This window comes from Dioscorea cayenensis, chromosome 19, assembly GCF_009730915.1.
Source record: "Dioscorea cayenensis subsp. rotundata cultivar TDr96_F1 chromosome 19, TDr96_F1_v2_PseudoChromosome.rev07_lg8_w22 25.fasta, whole genome shotgun sequence".
In the NCBI taxonomy this organism is placed as follows: Eukaryota; Viridiplantae; Streptophyta; class Magnoliopsida; order Dioscoreales; family Dioscoreaceae; genus Dioscorea; species Dioscorea cayenensis.
The window spans coordinates 27,447,015-27,468,387 of record NC_052489.1 but is presented as its reverse complement, the minus strand read 5'-3'; the positions used below and the strand labels follow the sequence as shown (position 1 = coordinate 27,468,387).

The 21,373-nt window shown below is 33.0% G+C and overlaps 4 protein-coding genes and 1 pseudogene across 12 annotated transcripts in view; 2 read left to right on the top strand and 3 right to left on the bottom strand.

The window, feature by feature from the left end:
- The first annotated feature begins 986 nt into the window (after positions 1-986).
- LOC120250546 (putative germin-like protein 2-1) lies at positions 987-7,632 on the top strand. Of its 6 annotated transcripts, none has more exons than XM_039259373.1 (3): positions 987-1,213; positions 2,253-2,314; positions 6,943-7,632. In XM_039259373.1, coding segments are annotated over exons 2-3 (537 nt in total). In that variant the 5' UTR covers positions 987-1,213; positions 2,253-2,313; the 3' UTR covers positions 7,479-7,632. The 6 variants fall into 6 exon arrangements, 3 of the variants coding, with proteins under 3 accessions (XP_039115307.1, XP_039115306.1, XP_039115305.1); XR_005533035.1 differs by lacking the exon at positions 6,943-7,632 and adding an exon at positions 4,784-4,976 and having other exon boundaries at positions 988-1,213; XR_005533034.1 differs by lacking the exon at positions 6,943-7,632 and adding an exon at positions 3,128-3,512 and having other exon boundaries at positions 988-1,213.
- Positions 4,002-4,777, bottom strand: LOC120250547 (putative germin-like protein 2-1). The gene has a single exon (XM_039259374.1). The coding sequence runs from the start codon at positions 4,635-4,637 to the stop codon at positions 4,119-4,121; it is 519 nt and encodes a 172-aa protein (XP_039115308.1). The 5' UTR covers positions 4,638-4,777; the 3' UTR covers positions 4,002-4,118.
- A 599-nt stretch (positions 7,633-8,231) lies between the features above and the next one.
- On the bottom strand, positions 8,232-11,081 carry LOC120283779. Of its 4 annotated transcripts, XR_005543345.1 has the most exons (5): positions 10,570-11,080; positions 10,381-10,435; positions 10,179-10,251; positions 8,948-9,030; positions 8,232-8,423 (listed from the first exon to the last, which is right to left on the bottom strand). XR_005543345.1 is itself a non-coding variant. In XM_039290516.1 (4 exons), the coding sequence occupies exons 2-4, from the start codon at positions 10,330-10,332 to the stop codon at positions 8,253-8,255; spliced, it is 408 nt and encodes a 135-aa protein (XP_039146450.1). In that variant the 5' UTR covers positions 10,333-10,435; positions 10,570-11,078; the 3' UTR covers positions 8,232-8,252. The 4 variants fall into 4 exon arrangements, 1 of the variants encoding a protein (XP_039146450.1); XR_005543344.1 differs by having other exon boundaries at positions 10,201-10,435; positions 10,570-11,081; XR_005543343.1 differs by lacking the exon at positions 10,179-10,251 and having other exon boundaries at positions 10,570-11,073.
- A 1,919-nt stretch (positions 11,082-13,000) lies between these two features.
- LOC120250147 lies at positions 13,001-13,978 on the top strand (annotated as a pseudogene).
- A 6,058-nt stretch (positions 13,979-20,036) lies between these two features.
- LOC120249311 overlaps positions 20,037-21,373 on the bottom strand; it is a 3,627-nt gene continuing 2,290 nt past the window's right edge. Inside the window, exons 4-5 of the mRNA XM_039257813.1 lie at positions 21,063-21,095; positions 20,037-20,393 (exon numbers count right to left, since the gene is read on the bottom strand). Coding sequence (XP_039113747.1) covers positions 20,037-20,393; positions 21,063-21,095 — 390 coding nt within the window. The remainder of the gene's footprint in view (positions 20,394-21,062; positions 21,096-21,373) is intronic.

Here is a 21,373-nt window from a genome sequence, read left to right as displayed (position 1 = left end):
ATATATGCAAAATAATAATAATAATAATAATAATAATAATAATAATAATAATAATAATAATAATAATAATAACTAGGGTTAGAGGAGCAACAAAAAAAATAATTCAATCAGTCCGGTATGCTCACTCGCAGTCAAAGTATGTTAATGTGTACTAGCGCATTTTCAAAGAAAGTCCAAAAGATTATGTTAAAGTGTACCACCGTCAATACATATGCATGTATATCAATTTTATTTATGTTTTCAATTGTAATCAGACCAAATGTCCAACAAAGACAAACTCTTGAGAAATAGTGATTTTGAGTGATAAAATTAAAATTAAGCATATAATAATAATAATAATAATAATAATAATAATAATAAACAAGCATGCATAGGGGACACAATCTTTGTACATTTTGACAATACCAAGCAAAACACAACCAATTAAAAACTAGTAAACAGGAAGAGGTGCAGCACTAGCGGTAGTGGGCCGTAAAATTAAAATATAGTTAATTGAAGATGGCAGCTGGTATTATGTATGCATTGCTTTGTTGTGTTGACATTGAGCGTTTTCCAAATTGAAGAAGTTGTTACACTATAAAACACATATTTATAACTGCAGTTTAAATATTATGAATATTTTGTAAGTGTTATAATTTTATATATATAACTGTGACAAATACAATTATTTAAGGGTATGCGTATGGAAAAAAATTAGTCATTCAACTTTATATACTCTCACTTACTAATGATGAGGTTTCCGATTACAAGTCCATACTCACATTAGGACCTATTTCTATTAAATACATCAAGACTAGAACTCGAGATATTTGGAAGTGATACACTACATCCTGAGTTGTGGGACCAATATTAATAGGGTTAGAGCTTTTTGGTTACGATGACTACTCACTTTAAAATCATTCTTCCTTTTGTTTTTTTTTTTGCATTGATTAATTTCTTCTTTTATTATTTTTTCCCTATTTTATTTTTATTTTTATTTTTATTTTTTATACATGTGGCCACCCTCCTAAGTCAACATTTCAATCAAACATTTTTCTTCTTTCCTTACCAATTTACCATCCCATGAAGCACCACCCAGCTCTAGCTTCACCCATTGTGCTCTAGCCTGAGCTCCCTTCTCCAATGACCATATCACCAGCCATGCCAACCTTGCCGTGTCATGCCGGAGTCAGGGAGTTGGAGAGCTTAAGGTCCCCTCATGTTACCTTTGTTGGTGAGTAGGAGGAAGACCAAAATCTCTCATTCTTTATGAATTGGGGTGCTAGAAAAGGCTTCAAGCTAGGTGATTCTTTGTTGTGGCCGTGGTTAAACAAGCAAGCCTCCTATCTTGAATTTTTTTATAATTCCTGTAGACTAGAATGCCAAGAAAGTGATTGTTGCGGATGTGCAGCCTTGTTAGAATTCTTTCTATTTGTTTGTAATTGTGGAATGTCATGTATTATTTTTAGCATGAGTTGGTTCTCAAATGGTGTAGCTACTTGACCTTAATTTTGATCATGCGCATGAGGTGTTTGTTGAAATGCTCCTTTGAACTTTGGTTGCTAGCTATGCCTTGAAACTTATTGTTATCCATGCCAATTCTTTTATGTTGCTTTATTATCCCCTTTGCTTGAGTTGCATGAGTTATTGCTTGGTATAAGTGCAATTGTTTGGTCTTGATTGCAAGCCTCATAGATGTTGTAAAATTCCCTCATTATCGCGTGCCAAGTCCAATTGTCCTTAAATTTTTTAAACCTTAGATACATCTACCTATATATTTATATACATATATATATATATATATATGTATGTATGTATTTCTCACTCTCAATGACAATATGTTTTTACCTTGTAATTATTAGTTACCCTGTCTTGAATAAGTTATTGCTAGAGAATGTTATCTCTAAGTTCATGCTTGTTGTTAGTGACTTTCTTAATGAATATAGGTTGGATTTCCAATTTAGTGTTGTTGCTTGAATGCCTCAAAAAAATCCTTGTCTTGATACTTAGTTGTAATATGGTGTTTGGAGTTATGCTTGAAGCCTTGCATGAGTTGATCTTTGTTGTATTGGTTCCTCTTTGATCTATATAGCTTTAGCTAGTATTTTAAATTTTTTTTTTTGGGTTCTTCTATCATTTGAAAATAATTAGATATCTTTTGCTAGATGGAGTAGAAAGTGAATCCTTTTGTTTTGGCATGGTTTTGGTTCATGTTTTTAATTGTGTTAATATAGTGGTTTAAGCAATTAGAATTGTGTTATGCCTTTTTTTAGGGTATTTAAAGAATGGTTAATTTGGCTTTTGGGGGTGAGTTAGAGATGGGAGCTACTGCCAAGTAAGTAATCGACAAGTAACTATTTGGTTAATTTTCTCTTTATTATATTTTATTGTAAAATTTCAGCTAATTGTTTTATTATTTATTTGATTATTCATTTCCATATGTACCTTGAAAACAATTGATTTAGTTCCTTGAAAAGTGGACACATGCATAACTCTTGGGTTTATATGTTCATATTACATTATCTTTACTTAAATGAGAACTTAGAAATTTTTTATGCTATAGATTTTGTTATATTACTCTGTTTAGAAAGGAAAACCTTACCTTATCATGTTTGTGACTATTGACATCTAGTTTTGAACATATCGACATTTTTTAACAGTGGCACCAAATTGTTTTGTTTATAGCAATTCTAGTCCTTGAACTAACTATACACTAACACGGTTGATGGGACTCAATATTGACCATGTCGACATAATCTCCTGAAATTGAGACTATAGTTTTACGCCAGATCGCAGGTGAAACAATAACCGCTTTTGATATTCTAACTTAGACCACTGAGGTAAAATAAAAATAAATGAGATTCAATAATATATTCTAACTCGAGTGTCACTTAGGGAAAATAAATGGTGATAGTAAGTCGAGAGACTTAATTATACGATTGAAATCTTTTTATATATGTTAGTTCTAAATCTAGGATTCTAGTAAATCATCATAGTTTGAAACTTACATTAATGTTAATGAGCAATGCACTCTGATATACATTATATATATTGTCGTTCATTATATTTTTTTGAAGCGCTCGTACTCAAGTTTTGATTCTTATTGGTATATGTATATTAATCTCATTATATATTTTTTTTTTTGAAGAGCTCGTACTCAAGTTTTGATTATCATTGGTACATGTTGATAGAAGAAGTAAGTGGATAAGATCCTCATTCATTGAGCACACCAACATGTATGACCTTAGGTCTACATATAGGAACCAACAATACAATACAATGATATAAGTATACTCCAAATCTTTTTAGTTGATTGCTTATTTGACTTTTAAACTCATGAAGTTGTTAATTATCTCTTTCAAATCATAAGTTAGGTTTTTCAGGGGATAAGCCTAGCAGTGGTCTCGGTCTAGTATATATTAGATTATGTCTTTGTTTTGCTAATGTTGTAGTTGTGTGATCATTTAACGACTTGTAAGCTGTAACTTGTTAGACTCTGTGATTTTGTTAAACTATTCCCTAGTATATTTTATTCTGAGACAGATTGTTGAGGCCTTGCATGCCCACTGAATTTCCACCCTATGAGTGTGCGGGATGTTTGTTGGGGCTCCAAATCCACTGGATCGGGTTTGGATCATGACAATACTTTGCAAAGTTGATTCAAGTTTATGTCATCACAATTGGCAAAAAGACAGAAAATAGTTTGATCAATTTACATTTCATTCATTTCTTTAAGCTTAAGGGTGATGATGGTGGTGTGACAAGTGACAACTTGTATTGCACTGATTATTTAATTACTATTTTAGTTAAAACCATATTTTTCATCATAGTCGAAGTTCAAACCTTCATTTCAAAGCCTTTTTTTCCCATTTATGAATTTGTTATGGTTACAATGAAGATATGTATATATACACACACATACATACATATGTAAAGAAAATTTAGACAGTCTTATTTAAAAACTTGAATTCAAATTCAAATCCAAATACCACTAATAAAAAAAAAGAAGTTAAAAACGAAGCTTAAATTTAAATGGGGGTATCTATACTGATGTACGTATATCCGACCATGCGTCCACTGCTAATTGATCAGTTATTAATTTATTTAATCTCCATGCAAGCATGCATGCATGCTTGAAACTAGAACTGGGACTGAAGCCAGCCCACAATCTTCTTGTCCAACTGAAAAGCCTTAGCAAGAACATCATCAAAGATCTTAGGATTAGACCCAAAGACAGCATCAGCAACAGAATTAAACCCTGGATTCTGACTTCCAAGAGCTGCAATCCCAACTGCCTTTGTTTTCCCAATATTCAACTCAAAGTGAATAAGTCCTTTAGGGAACACAAAGGAGTCACCTTTGTTTAGGACTTTAGAGAAGAGCTTGTTCTCAGGGATTGATGTTATAAAACCAACATATACTTTCCCTTCCAACAAAGTAAAGATCTCACTAGCTCTTGGATGAGTATGAGGCGGGTTAAGTCCATAAACTTCTAAGTCCACTCTTGCCATTGATACACCTAGAGTGTTCAGACCTGCTATCTGATCAGCATTCAGTAAGGTCACCTTTGAGCCAAGTCTGTTCTTAGTGTTTCCGGCAATGTCAAGGCCAGAGAATGAGAAATCATCGGCTTCGATGAGCTTCGGGTTCTTGCACATTAGCCCATTGATGATCACTGCATGAATAAGTCAGAATTAATATTACAATTATGGAAATTAAATTACAAGTATAATTATCTGATAATGAACAAGCAATTAATGATTAGAAAATATAATTACATTGAGAGTTATTGTTTGCAACGCAGAAGTCTTGGAGAGGACTTGAATCATAAGCCATGACAATAGAGTTAGCCATTGAAAGAAGAGTTAGAAGGAGGAAATAATGAGCAGCCATGTTAATTAAGCTTCTTTGTTTTGCACTCTTGCAAATGATATGTTGTTTGTTTATATAGAGTATATACATATCAAAAAGACAATGCTTAAGAAGAGAATTAGTCAAGTAACTTTATTGTACATTTGTTAATTATATTAATTGTTAATTTTCTTCCATAAGAAGATGATGATGAAAAAGCTTGATGGAGTACTCATAGTTTAATTTTGATCATTTCATCATATGAGAATGGATCAAGTCTTGAATATATATGATTTTTTTTTATCTTTTGGTATTAACTTATAATAAACAAATACTCTAGAGAAGAAAACAAATTCCAAGTGCTTCCGGCAGCAGGCTTACATGCAAGTTCATTATCATGAGTTGCATGTATGGCTGATAACCAGAAGAAAAGGGATTAAAGAATGAGGTTGACACAGCCATTCGTATTAGGTAATATATATATAGATTAGGGATTAAAGAATGCGGCTGAGACAGCCATTCTTATGAAGGAAGCGAATGATTTATTTATATCATTTAATTATTATATATTTTTTTCCAAGGCTCTACTCTTCATTTATTTATTGTGATTCATGGCAGTGACATTGTTTTTTTTTTTCTCAGATTAATTAAAAAAGAAAATCATTACCAAATAAATTAATCTCGTTGGCTGCATACTCTAAAGATGATTAAAGTAATGAGATGAACTTAATTAGCTGCAACATATGTAATGAGGTTTAAAAAGTTTTCAGATCCATTAATTAGAAATTATTAAGGAATTAAATCACTGAAATCTAATGACATTAAAGATATCAAACTATCATAATTGACATGAGAAGGAGGGTATTTTTTTTCGTCATGTGACGATCACTTAGAGAAAAGTAGTCTGAAGTGGCGAAGGGAAGAAATGACATTTTCCTAAATTAATTGAAAGTTAATATCATTTCTAATTGTTCTAGTGTTTATTTTGTAGAAAAAGAAAGCAATCTAAAGTGGGGAAAGTGAGAAGAAGTGGGTTTTTATAAAATTTCACTTAATTTTTTAATTAAAAAAATACTGAAATGAGCTTCTTGTAAATTAGAAAAGTGCTGCAATGGGATAAATGGTACTTCTTATTCCCACTACTTGCCCCCAAAGCAATGCCAAGTGAGAGGTTGAGAGATCAACTTTTTCAAACCCGGTCAAATCAAGCAAAGCTCGATGATAGGAGCAGAATTTGGTCACAGTAACTTTGGTTAGATCCTTTGAAATGCAAAAGCTCATGATAAAATTTGGATGCATCTTTTTCCATGTTTTCTCTCAACGAAACAAATTAAATAGAGCTGAAAATTAAGTTTAGAAATCTAACATTAATTGATGCAGATTTGGTCAGCATCAAAACAAATGCAGAAGTGAAAGGTCAAAATTAAGGTAAACAATTGTGTCTAACCCATGTTAATAATTAATTAAGACAGAGATTATATGATATTTTTTTAAGAAAAGGAGATTATATAATTCGTTAATCATGGGAAATTAACTGCACCAATTAGTTAGCTAACCAACCACACACAAAAAATATTGATAAAACAGAGAAACTAATGAACTTTGACTAACATAATATATATACCTAACCTTCTGGTTAATTAGCATGGAATTAGTCTTTTGTGTTACCTTCTTTCTTTCATCTTAATTTCAGCACAATATAATAACATATAATAAATTAACATTTGAAGATGATCGAAAGAAGAGATCAATGAATGCAAATAAGTAAAATACCAAACCTTGTAGACCATTTCATCATCTCATATATCATACTTCCTTTAAATAGCCCTTCTTCTCATGAACTTGATACCACACAAGCTCCATTGATAATTAATTAAGATGGCTTCCCTTGTCCTTCTTCTTGCTCTCTTAGCTCTCTCTTTCTCTTATTCACTTGCTTCAGACCCTAGTCCTCTCCAAGACTTTTGTGTGGCAGACCTCAACTCTAATAGTACGTACTAATTTTATCACTATCAATGCATGTGCATGCATGCATGCATGTAACTCTCGATGTATCTTTTTTACGTTGTGTATATCTAATCTTGAATTCATGAATTGTTCTCCTTGCTGCAGTGTTTGTCAATGGCTTTGTTTGCAAGAGTCCAAAGCTCGTTACAGCTGATGATTTCACCGCACATAGCCTCGACAAACCAGGGAACACATCAAACCCTCAAGGGTCAGCAGTGACACCAGTGTTTGTAGAACAACTTACTGGGTTAAACACTCTTGGAGTATCACTGGCAAGACTTGATTTCGCTCCTTATGGTCTCATTGTCCCTCATTATCATCCCCGTGGCACTGAGATCATGACGGTGCTTGAAGGCGAGCTTTATGTCGGCTTTGTCACCTCCGCTCCCGATTTCAAGCTGTTCACGAAGATTGTGAAGAAAGGAGATGTGTTTGTCTTCCCCAAAGGCCTTGTTCACTTCCAATTCAATTATGGTGCCAAGAAAGCAGTGGCCATTTCAGGCTTAGGGAGTCAAGATCCTGGTGTGGTGCTTGTCCCTAATGCTGTTTTTGGTTCTAATCCACCCATTAATGATGGTATTCTTGCTAAGGCCTTCCAATTGGACAAGAAGATCATTGATTATCTTCAGTCTAAATTCTAACTAGTGAACTAATGCTGTCATTCTTCAATGGGATTCATTTATTGTTGTGTTTGTTATAGATATGTATTTGTGATTTCTGTATTTGCTGAATATGTTTGTTTGTTCGGATTGTTGTGGTACAATTAAATAAAAGCCTTTTATTATTTGTTTGTAATTCATTCCAAGTTTTAAATAAGATCCTGTCTTTTTGGAAAACAATTTCCAGAAATTATTAAAATTTAAGTACAAACAGTTGAATTTCAAAATTGAACCAGGAACATATCACTACAAGAAATCATGTTTTTTGGGGCGGTTTTAAAATCATTTAGCGGCGGTTATAATCGCCGCTAAATGAAACCAATGGCAGTTGCAACACCGCCGTGTATATGAACGTCGGGAGAGTAATTCACGGCGGTTTTATAGAACGGCCGGTACAACGGCCGCGAAATGCGTACGAGAATTCTTGGCGGTTATATAACGGCCGTTAAATTATAAAGAGATCAAACAGAGGAACTCGGAGAAAGTGGCGGCAGTTCATGCGTAAACCGCCGTGGGTTTGATTTTTTTAAATTCTTTTTTATTTTTTATTTGATATTTTGACAATTATATATATATATATATATATATGAATCCTGTGCATTGAACTCATTTGAATCCTGTGCATTGAACTCATTCAATTAATATTTAAAAATTATAAAAAATTTATTTATAACTCATTAATAATTAAGTCAAATTTACAAATTTGTTTTCTCTCTAAGCTGCAAACATATTATATTGAAAAACAAGGCTTCATACTTATGTTGAAATCATCATTGCCATTACACCAATACAATGTGAACTGAATGACAATATATCACCATAGTTTAACTGATTAATTGCCATGGCAACTTCTTCCTCTGAAAAATCCATCATTAACAAGTAAGACCTCTTGTCATCCAAGTCAACATTAACAGGCTCAGTGTGCCCCTGTAATGTGTCAACTAGAACTGAGAACTATACAAAGGTGAATATGCAAAAACATTTAGTACCTAAATATGAAAACTATAGTTAAAATTAAACCATAACGAGAAGACTATTGCTTATCATTAATTGAACCATGCCGGAAAGCAAATTCAATAAAATTCTTAACACCTTGGTCATATGCAACTGAGTTTCGCGGCATTGTAATCCATGATTTTTCCATGTTTAGTTAAAACTGTCTAAAAATAAACAACACAAAATTTATTTATTAATATAAATTGTTCAAATTAAGCCTAGACAAATAACTTAGTAAATACCATAAATTAAAACTCTTACCAATATTTATAGTGTTATATTTGTCTGTTCACATTGTACAAGTTGTTCATATTATTAGTGTAATTTGTTCTCTAAAATGGTCCTCTCACATGTTGCATCTATTTCCTAATTGCTTTAGTTAGAATTTATCCATATTAACATCATAGCAATAATAATTTTGCTAAACAAGTTTAAATATCATTAACAAATGGTACCTTAATTGATGGAGACGACCACCACCAATAGTAAGAAAATATCAATCCAGGAAAAAAAATTCCGCACAGTGACCAAGAAAACCCTACAAAAGAGGGAGAATGCTTTAGAGGCAAACTAGGAGCTTATGTATTTCTTGAATAGTTGAAATTAGTATAGGAATAAATTAGCAGCACCAAACTCAGCAACAAGATACAAAAAGGCCACATCCAATGTACTTCTCAAGAAAAACCTAAAAACATAGTGTTAGGCAACAATAAAAGGCTAAAAGCATTGACTAATGTATCCCAAAGTTCACAGCTCATCACAACTTAGCTAGGACTTCATGCAATATCGCACTTATACCATTTTATCATGTCACACCTTCCATTTTATCCAGACCACTTTACAGCCTAAAAATTCATTCACTATGATATATCTGTTCATGAATACAGAATAGTCATCATCATTCAAATTGCACAAATTAACTTCATTGCACATGCAAGGAATGTAGCCTGCATATAAATATAAATACATGCAGACAAACATACATAGAGGATAGATAGATAGATCAGCAGGAAAATGACTATAGGAATATGGGGCTAATCAAACTTCCACTACTGTGCTAAAACCCTCAAGAGAAGACAAAGACTTAGATGCATGTGTACAACCAACACAATGGCATCATATTATAGCATCTTCAGTAATTTATCTAAATCATGCACAGAAAATCAACATGCTATAGAATTTCTTTAACATATCTGAATCTACAGAGGAAAAAGGTTTAAAAGTAATTATAAGTTTATAACAAGGCTTAAGATGAACAAGATGAATCTACAGAGGAAAAAGGTTTAAAAGTAAATACAGCACACAAAGCAGACAGAAACTTTCAGACTTTTGGTCCTTCAGATATCAACTACTAATGTTCAATATGCATCAATGTTAATTGAAGGTATAAACTTAAAATCTTATTGTAGGAGCAAGATGATAATGGCCTTAGATGATCTCTTATCAAACTTAGAAAGGAGTCTGTCTTATTAAAATTAAAATTTGCAACTGATTTACTAGAACAATAAAATCGTGATCTTAGAAAACCATGCAAAGTGTGATTATAACAAAATCTCGACCACTACAAGCATATGATGCCACAAAGCAAAAGAATTCGCAGATTATATTCTAATTAAATGTCAATTAGCTTCTAAAATTTAGACTCATTTCACTGTTTTACTTAACTCCCAACAAACACACACACACCATGCATGACGCCATTGCCCACCTCGCCATTCCATCTTCCCCCAAGAAAAACCCAAACAGAGCAAGCACCAACCTTCCTCTCCGCGATCGGACCAACACCAACAATCAACAACCGAGCAAGAGAAAAGCACAGAGGAGAACCACATACACCCATGAATATAGAGAGAAGAACAAGAGAACAAGAGAATAAAAGAAGACATACTCTTCTTTCACAGCTTCGCTTTGAGAAGACGAGCTATCATCCTCACCATCGGACTCTGGCAAGAAGCAAAAAAAACAAGAAACCAGAGACGACGTGAGCGATCGTGAAGGGGTTGATGGCCACCAGATCATCAATTGATGGCTTGAAAAAACAAGATCACCAATAATGTTTCAAAATGAGATGATTTACCGTGGAGATGAGTGAAAAGCCGAGATTGAATGTAACAAGTGGTTGATGGCCGGCGTGTTGGTTAACGATCGAAGGCAGCAAACTCGGATGGATCGATGGATTGATGGCCGGGAAGAGGAGAAAGATGGCCGGGAAAAGGAGAGAGGAGAGAGATGGCCGGGAAGAGAAGAGAGAGGCAAAAGGGAAAGTGAAAAAACCCTAACAAGCGAAGCGGCCAGGCTGGGTGGGCGAGAGAAAAGAAAGTAGTCGTTGTCGTCCAACGGGAAAATAATAAGTTCCCGGCGGTTTGTTACATAACTGCCGCCTATTACATAGCATCCTCGGCTGTTCCGATGTAACTGACGCCAATACCACGGAATTAACGGCCGTTTTAACCAAAAACCGCCACCAAATGAAAGAAAACACCGGCCGTTCATTTAACTGCCATCTAAACCGCCCCAATGTGCAACACAGGCGGCCATTTAGGTAAAACCGCCGGGAAATGAGTGCCGCGAAATCACTAATTTCTTGTAGTGTATATATGTATTGTTGCGGAGAATGTTAATTGCATGTGAGCGTTGGTTTTTTATATCTTTTCAGAGATCATGCAAATAGAGTATTTAAGGAAGTACAAACAATAGAGAAGAATCTTAAAACATACTTTTTGCAAAATAATTTTTTTTTAAGAGAAGATATTTTTTTGCAAAAGATTTATTTTTTAGGGGTAGAGAATTCAATATTAAGTAATGAGATTAATGAAGATTTTGCATGACTACTATTTTAATGACTGAGTAGTTAAGACATTTGACTTCAATATGCAAATGTAATGAAATCTCTCATACATTATATTGAAAAAATGGATGGATCACATTTAATTTAATTATTGGTCAAAAGAGAGCCACCAAAAGTAAATAACAAAAATTTTAAAACTAATATTAATCACATATCTAGTAATAAGAATAGCATAATATTGATAACAATCATAAACATAATTACCAACCCTAGAACTAATAATAATAGCATAATATTGATAACAATCATAAACATAATTACCAACCTTAGAACTAAGGATGTTATTTTTGTTTATTTTGTTGAAAAAGACACATAAATCCCTCACAAAGTTCCAATTATCCAAAAAAAAAAAACTTTATTTTTCAAAAAAACTATAAAAAATTAAAAATGGTATGATTAAATAAAAACTTTTGTGGGTTTTATTTATTTATTTTTTGAGAAATGAGGATTTTATAACTATATATATTGAAATTTTTTCAGAGACTTTATTCCAAAAAAAACAAATTCAGAGACTTGTGGATAATTCAAAAATTCTTCCTTAATTTATACTGTGGGTATTCATCCTAATTAATTATATATAATTAATTTAAACCATTTATCATCTCTTTTTTTACAATCATATCTTAATACTTATACCACAAAATTGAGATATGAATTTATCTTATTACAATTAAGACTAATCTTTATGTAGGAAAGTTAACTCACAAGCAAGCTGAATTTTCTCCTCTCAAGAGTAATTTGTCCATATTTTTTAATAAAATAAAATAATTAAGTAAGATGAAACTTGTTGTATTGATTATTCACATCCATTAATTTATTGAAGTAGTTTAGAAATAAAAATCTGTTATTTCAAAATGACATCATGGACTTTAATCTAAAAAGTTAGTTTAGATAGAAGTTTAGTCATGTAAGGCAAGGCCCATCCAAATGGACAAGAAAGAAAACGAAGAAAAAAGAAAATCTATTATATATTATATTTATGAAAATCGCATGATGAGTTTATAAATAACACACTCTTACTTTGAAACTGAAAATATCATTTTAATTCTTTTGGCCTGCTAATAAAGATGAGTCATTCAATTAATTGCAAAATATATGTGACAATAGAGAACTTATATATATATATATATATATTAGAGTTGATGAGATTGTCACTATATGCTTTAATAAATATATAGAGGATATGTGTAAATTAACCACCATTTGGAAAATTCCTATGAAACTTGGGCTCTAATTACTTTTCAACCTTTGACAAATATATATATTCACTCATTTGAACAGGTCTAATAAGACAAGTTTAATCCTAAGACGATTTGTCACAAATTATACAATATCAAATCCATTATGAAAAAAATTTCAACACCAACTTCAATGAAGGAACGAGTCTTTATTAGAGTAGGAATTTCTAGCATTAGGTATCATCTAATTAATTAGGTTCCCTTTCTCTTAGAATTTAGGATGTATCTTCTCTGCAGTAACTGATGGTAAGAGAGAATGCAAGCAATACCAAACATTGTAGACCTTTTCATCTTCTCAAACATGCTTATGCACCCATGTAAGACTGCTTCAAACCCTAGTTCTATATATAGATCCTTCATTACCCCATTAAAGATCAAAGCTAAAGTAGTACTCATAGCATTGAGAGAAATAAACAAATTAATTAAGAAGATGGCTACTTCTTATGTTCTTCTTCTTTCTCTCTTAGCTTTGGCTTTCTCTCATTCTCTTGCTTCAGATCCAAGTCCTCTCCAGGATTTCTGTGTTGCAGACCTCAAATCCACTGGTACTTGTAATATACATGCATGCATGCACATACAAATTAAGTTTAACGTAGGTTTTTGTGCATGCATGATCTATATATATATGTCATTGTGATCAATATTTATATTCTATGGTTCTTGTTCTTGATTTCAGTGCTCGTGAATGGATTTGTCTGCAAATCTCCACAAGTCGTCTCAGCTGATGATTTCACCTTTCACGGCCTGGACATGCCAGGGCAACACATCCAACCCTCAAGGCTCTGCAGTGACACCAGTGTTTGTACAACAACTTCCAGGCCTGAACACTCTTGGTGTCTCACTTGCAAGATTAGATTTTTGCACCTTATGGTCTGATTCCTCCTCACTATCATCCCCGGGGAACTGAAATCATGACGGTGATCGAAGGCACACTTCACGTCGGTTTCGTCACCTCCTTCCCCTAATTTCCAACTTTTCACACAGGTGGTAAAGAAGGGAGATGTGTTTGTCTTCCCTCAAGGTCTCATTCACTTCCAATTCAACTATGGTGATACCCCAGCAGTGGCCATTTTCAGGGGTTAGGGGAGCCAAGACCCTGGTGTTGTGCTCATCCCTAATGCAGTCTTTGGTTCTAATCCACCCATTAATGATGCTATTCTTGCCAAGGCCTTTCAACTGGACGTGAAGATCATTGACTACCTCCAGTCCAAATTCTAGTATTTACTTATATAATTACGTACCCACTAGCTACCGCTTCACATGCATAATTAATATACCTATAGATATATTTACTATGTTTTGGAAATAAGCAAACATGCTTGTTTGCATGTTGGATGCCTTTATATATGATTAATATTTGATTTGATTATGATACAAGGAATATTAATTAATTGTGTGGAGAATTAATCATGAAAAAAAGACAGTGTGGAAGTTTAAGGTGTGAGTAGTGATAACTTTTTTTTTTGAATAATTGAGTAGTGATAACTTGTGAGAGCTTAAGGGTAAAACATATATATATATATATATATATATATGATATTGCGCTTGATCCAAACATATATAGTTGGTGTGATTGGCCTGTGCGCAGACAGATAATTAAATATTAATGTGAGAATAAGACAGTGAGCAGGTTTACGGTTCAGATGAAGGCAAGGACATGAATATAAATGGGTTGATATTTTAAGTGCATTGGGGATTTTTATGTGTTTGATTATTTTAATAATCACTGGGTTGTTTCTACTCCAGATAGATCAAATTAAGTGGAACTATGAATTGTTGGGAGCTTCTAGTTTTATTTATATTTATTGGACTTGTGTGTCTATATATATATATATATTATGGATAAGGGCATGGATGGATGTATCATCAAATTAAAACTTTTAAGTATAAATTATGATAATAAAAAAATTATATAATTCTATTTTGTGAAAGATTAAAAATCTTATAAGAAGTATATGTATATATATATGGACACAATCTTCAGTTGGGGACAAAATAATAAACAAGTGGTATTTGTTTATTTATTTATTTGTCTATTTTTTGAAACACAAAAACGCCAATCTCCTTCTTATGCTGTTTGGGTTAATTTTTTAAAATTAAAACAATAATACTTTGCTTATGAAATAAATACTTTTAAAGAATATATTTAAACAAGTTTATTATTTTTAAAAAAAGTACCTCAAGAAATAAATAGTTTACATAATTCTTTTTTTTTAAGAAGCTACAAGGGCATGTTTTTCATATAAGCACTAATTACAGACAAGAGCAAGCAAACTAAAGTACAAATTAAAAAGTAAAAAAAATACACAAACAAAAGGCTAACCACAGTCATCAAAAATGAAGCAAGTCTCAACAACAACAAACAAACACAACCCTGAAAGAAGAAACATATAATTTAAATTATATATATTATAAATATCTGAACAAAAACTTCAAAGCCTATATACCTATTTGCTTAATGATTATTTTAATATTACTACTAAAAAAATTATTAAATAAAACCATAAACTTGTGATATCTATATTTTTTTTAAAAAAATTAAGTGATTTATTTTAAACAATTAGAAGGGCATTTGTTGGCAAGGCAAAAATTTTTAGATCGAGTGGCAATCCCCAATGTGTGAAAAGAGACCCAAAATTGGTCCTCTAAGAGAGCACATGAGGAATTAACTATGTGCCTCTACTAGCTAAATTAGGGCACTTGCAATGTGTGTGAGTGATCATTAACTCGGCGTATGTGCTTGTATGCACCTTTGACTAGACTACCTGGTAGGTATACCCCTAGTGTGCCCAGTCAAGTGAGCTTCAAGACGACTAATTCTACCACATTGGTGCTGAGCCTTCTAACCCACAATGGCTTGTTCACCTTATAAAAATAATGTTGACAAAAATAAAATTTGTGTTGAGGATACTGACATTTAGAAATAAAAAATTAAATTTTGTTTCTTTTTTTAGATTTTTATTTAGTTAAATTGTAGTTTGTACTTGTTATTGCACACGGATGGCCGCCCCGATCCGTACATGCCACATGGCGTGTCAGGATTGGTCTGTTCAAATTAAAGTTGCTGCGAAGATGCTTTCTCAAGAATTTCAAAGCTAGTAGGACCCACCCCAATTAAAATAATATTAACCTAACAAAGAACAAAATAACTGGGGAACAAGCTTTATCAAATTGTGTGTGGTGGGACCTGACCGTTATTTAATATTGTATAAACCACATGCAGACCGCTGTTCACATCATGACCGTTGGGAATTTTAGATAAGAAGAATACGAATCGTAGAGAGGAAGGATATTTACTATATATACGACCGAAGATAAATAGATTAGTATTAAATATATAGAAAGAATAGATAATGGCTGTGTATTTATTGTTTCTCCGCTACGGCCCCACAGCCCTCATTAAATGTATCCACGGCATATGTATCGCGAAAGCCATAGAAGAGAACCCCCAACCGCTTCTGGATTACGTCAACGCACTGCACAAACATGAAGAACCATGTACCGTATGCTACGCGTAGCTGCTAGTACAAGTAAAGAACACGAAGACATCACCAAAGCATATACTGTCATCAAACCAGGTGGCATTAAGAAAAAAATGAAAATTCAGGATCTGGGTGATGTAGGAACCTCAAAGGGAGTAGTTACAACCGGCTAGTGAGTTGTATACCTATTGTAGTATACATATCCAATACAGCATTTATGACTGTCTCTTTATTATGTATCTAGTATTTTCGATATAAATAAAATAATTATGTCAATGCATACGATAATGTTCACAACCCATATGTACATACATTATATATATAAACAACAAACAACTATCCTTAGAATTAATTAGTACAGGTTGAACTGGACTTGGTCCGATTTATCTACCGAAATGATATGCCGCTCAAAATGGCCCACAAAATGTTGAACAACCCGAATAATCGAATTAATTGAAATAACACCGAAATTACTTAGGAAATCCTTAACATTACATCTGAAAACATGAAGAAAATTCTCCGAACGAGGACGTAAGATGGTCTAGATTCTGAAGAAGAGCCAGCATTTGTGAATCCCTAAAGCTCGCCTGAGATTGTAGTTGAACCTAATCTCCATTGTTATACGGCCCCAGTTGTTGTAGAAGGGTCTGTCTATGTGCTCTTTAACCTGGAAATACGAGGGATTATGTAGCTTCCAAAAGAATACCCCCGTATTGGCCTGTGCCTCTGTGATGATCTCACCCGTTCTATTGTCCATGTTTAAACAAGCAAAACAAACAAGAACAATCACTAAGTAGAATAACTTGAGGAAGGAAAACCGTCACTGTCACGCCTCGAACCAAGCTTTATGGACCCGGGACGCCGACAAACGACCGTACACCTACAAGGCCGAAACCAAGTAGGCATACAAGGCCTCAAATCCTGATCCAAAACAAAACAAAGAATCAAACTCAGTGGATTGCAAAAACAAAATAAACTTATTCAAATAAAACCTAGGCCCACAACAATCGGGACTTATTACAAGCTAAATAAAACGCAGGCTGGCTCAACGATCCTTGCTAAGCTATCCGCTATCGACCTCTACTCCCGATCTGAAAAAAGATATCAACAAAAATTTATAAGCTCGACGACTCGATGAAGCACCCACTAAAAATATAGGGAATCACTTATACAAAAATCATAATTTATCAAATTGCAAAAATCACCAAAAACAAATTTGTTTCACGTAAACATAGATGTCAAAAAAATTTAAACATATAGGTCCCCCAAGCAACTATTGCCAAAAACAAAAATCACGTAATCTATATATTTACCCTCGTGCCCCGAGACAAAATTTATCAAAAGTCATATTTTTTTACCCTCGATGACCCCTGAGCCAAAAATTATCAAAGGTCGATATTCTTCACCGACAGGCGGTGGGAAACTATAGTTTCTAGAACAAAATATGTGTCGACACGGTCAGTGTTTAACCCCCAGTGACAGGGCTATTGCATAGTTAATTGGGGACTAGTTTTTATGTCAAAATACGGCATGTTCACAAAACAATAAACTAACAAAATTCGGATTGGGCAAAATACGAATAACTTGCCAAACAAAATTTTTAGCAGTCGCATGATCCCATTTTATCATAGCAAAATAAACCAGTTACTTGAATCCAAACATAAGCAGATAATTTAAAATTTTTTTAATAATAATTAATTAGAAATTAACTAACAACATATCTACAATTCAGAATTGAAATAATACATATTTAGATAAACTATTTAAAATTTTACAAATTAAATAATCCGAATTTAAAATAAATATTTAAACTTGTCAGATAATTCTAATCCAAAATAAAATATCATTAACTCAAAATTTCAAATAATTTAAAGTAATTCCAAAAATAATAATAAATAAATAATTCAAAATATATATGTCAAAATAATCAGTAATTTTCTTTAAAAATTCCAAAAGTTCACAAAACTTGAATTTTCAAGTATATACATATAATAGGGTTTATATGTGGGATACTTACCTGATTAACGCCAAAAAAATACTCCCAAACCTTACACCTTTAGCATGTCCTATATTTGGGAAGAGATCCAATTAGTTTTCAAATAACAAATCGAGGCTAACAAACAATAGTATTAAACAAAAAGATTTTTAGAAGGGTACAAATGCAAAAATTTCAAACTATTATTCTACACTCCCAAATATTGATTATTGTGAGGGTACAATAGCAATTACCCACTCTAAAAGCCATATCAATAATTCCAACATAATCAATGAGTACCAAAACCCTCATAATTTCACTTACACTTTTCCAAATCACAAATTTAAAAATTCTGGGAATAATAGACACCTAACACTATGACATAGCCAAAATTCACATAATTTAGAGTACTACTCAATTTATAACATTCAATTGAATCTCTAACTATTTCTGCAAAATTATAATTCAGACATATACTTTTAAAATATGCATATCTCTTAATCTACAACTCCAAACATAATGAAACTTTGCTGACAATCAGACACCTAAAAAATGAACGACTTTCTTATTTTTCACCTTATCTAATTCAATCTTCCTGATCATCAAAATTGGCCATGATTCTTCAAGTTCTGCACAGAAATATCATCCGAGATAATTATACTAATAAAGCTATATCTCACAAACTACAGATGCATAAAATCTGAAACTTTGCAGGTATCTAGGTAACATCAAAATCTACAACTTTTATATTTTACTCTCCTCCAAATTCTTCCTCTAAAATCCATATAATCAGAGAGGGATTTTTGCTATTGTCAAAAACGAAAAATCTGAAACCTATCAAATTAAATCAACTAACAATTCCTTTCTCATGGCAAAAGATTATACCTCAATCAACTATACTTCACATTACATCAAATATATCATGCAAAATATCATCCTTGAGATGTGATTAAATCCATAAAAACATCACGGTCAAAGATCCTAAGAATATGTTTAGGTGCACATATCAAAAAAAGAAACAAAACTCCTTCAAACTACAAATTGGGAACAAACCCTAGAAACTCAAGGGCTAAATCTAAGGATTAAAGGTGAATCACAAATAAAAACAAATTTTAGGGTTTCATAAAGAAAGAAATCTAGAGCCAACCTGCATCAATAATAATCATTAATATTATGCACAAAGCTCAAAGATCCTACCTTCAAAGAAGCAAAACAGCTCTCGATAAGAAGATCCACTCGTCCTTGCCGCCGGCACCACTATGAAGTAAAGGAAATGAGGGCTATGGTTTTTTTTTTCTACAACAATAGGAGATCGTAGGCGGTGGAGTTGCAGTCAGATCGTGATATGTGGTAACCGCAAGGATAAGAACAAGGGTTTTAAAATCTTATAAATCAATGGCTCTGATTGAAAAAGTTTGCATTGATGGCTAGGATCTAATTTAAGGGGTGGGGCTCACAGTCATGGTTACCGTTGTCAACCTTTGTGTAAAGAGGATCATGCAGGAATTCAAAAGAGGCATTTTTCAGTGTCCACTCACGGAGGGTCATATTCTCGAACTTGTCAAGATATTCCCTGTAACATGAATCATGGCCCGGGTTACAAAGAACAATTGACGGAATGCCACCTTTAATTTGAATTGACTTGCCGTACTTACAGTTTGTCTGCCAATCTCTCTAAGCACTGATAAGCTCCCGCCAATGTTTCATACGTAGATAACTTGGCGCCACATCATCAATGACATTGTATAACATGTCCTGGTGAAACGTGGCATGATTGAAATCCAAATGACCGCAAATGTAGTTATGCTTACCGAGAGAACGGGCCCAAGCAGTCTTTCCTATGTTGCTTGGTCCTTCAACGATCAGGCTTGTCGGCCACAAACAATCCTCCTTATGTTTAATTATATTTTCGTCCGGCCGCGCAGCAAAATTAATCTAAAAATTATGCTCAAGCTAATTATTCATAAGTGGAGTAATCTTGAACATTGAATAATCCCAGAATTATGTGTAAAGATCCAACGGTTTCTGAAATATCCGTTCATAATTAGGTTTAAGATTATGGTATTGTAAAGTAAAAGCTCTGGGATTATTTTCCCAAATAATCTGTAATGCAGCTTCCATTGAACCAGAGTTCAGTGCATCGGCATAGACAGTTGACAAGTTATGTCTTCCGTCTCTGGACGATCTGCCGTCAACCTGGAACTGACCCCAGTCCACGTAGTCACCCCCTTTCTCGATATACTCCTTGACATCAGAACTGGACTTTACTGATTGTATATTCGGATGATATACCACAGAAGAACTAGAAGAATGAAGATCAAATAACCTGGGATTTGTTACCCGTGCTCGCCCTTCTAGCTGTATTAAAATGTGTAAATGTGGACTGCCAAGAAAGTGATTGTTGCGGATATGCAACCTTGAAGGTTTGGAAAGGTTTTATAAAGTATGGTAAGGTATGGTAAGGTATGGTAAATGAGGTTGTAAACCATATCTTGCTTGGAACAAAGGTAGAGTAAATGAAGGTTTATGAACCATGTTATGCTTGGTTTGAAGGTAAGGTAAGGTAAAGTTAAGTTATATATTAAAATTACAAAAAAGACCCTTTGAATGTTAAAATATATACATATCAAACATAAATTTGTAATAATATATTTTTATTTATTACAATTAAGTTATAACAATAAATGATAAAACTTTTCAATTACAAAATCTTGATACAAACCAAATTTCACATTAAAAAAATCGAACAATTTACACAATGAACAAAGTCTAATGAACACCAAAGTTCACATAAAAAAAAAAAGAAATTCAACAATTTACATAATTAACAAAATAGTCGACATAATGTAACGAACACTTAATATAAATTTGTCCACAAAAAACAAAATAGTCGACATAATGAAATTCACACTTAACAACAATTTATTCACAATTAACAAAGTAGTGCATATAATATAATCCCACATTTAACATTGTTTCATTTAACAAAAGGCAAGTTCTTACATCACAAAACATTGAGTAACAAACCATTGTGATGATGTAGTAACCACCATAGTCGCCCTGATAAATTGGAAAAAAATTTGAAAACAAATTAAATTCATGTACTAATAACATAAAAGAAAATAAATAAAAGAATACTCTAAGCAAATAAATTATATAAAATAAATTACTTTCGTGAAGATATGAATATCCAAAAAATTACGAACCTTCCATTTTTAGTCTTGTGATTCATGATGATGCCCCATTAACTCCAACAACACCGATTTGCAATGCGAGTCCGGGCATCTAATCACACTTTCTAACATTTTTGGGTCTTTGACAAGGAACACATATGCCTT

What these genes read in the sequence shown, in the direction of transcription:
- LOC120250547 (XM_039259374.1), bottom strand. Translation starts at nt 4,637, where the DNA reads ATGTGCAAGAACCCGAAGCTCATCGAAGCCGATGATTTCTCATTCTCT.
- LOC120250546 (XM_039259371.1), top strand. Translation starts at nt 6,709, where the DNA reads ATGGCTTCCCTTGTCCTTCTTCTTGCTCTCTTAGCTCTCTCTTTCTCT. An exon ending in GGCAGACCTCAACTCTAATA is followed by an intron (nt 6,821 to 6,942) that starts GTACGTACTAAT and finishes TCCTTGCTGCAG; the next exon opens with TGTTTGTCAATGGCTTTGTT.
- LOC120283779 (XM_039290516.1), bottom strand. Translation starts at nt 10,332, where the DNA reads ATGGGTGTATGTGGTTCTCCTCTGTGCTTTTCTCTTGCTCGGTTGTTG. An exon ending in GGGCAATGGCGTCATGCATG is followed by an intron (nt 9,031 to 10,178) that starts GTGTGTGTGTGT and finishes CCTCTTTTGTAG; the next exon opens with GGTTTTCTTGGTCACTGTGC. An exon ending in GGTCGTCTCCATCAATTAAG is followed by an intron (nt 8,424 to 8,947) that starts GTACCATTTGTT and finishes GACACATTACAG; the next exon opens with GGGCACACTGAGCCTGTTAA.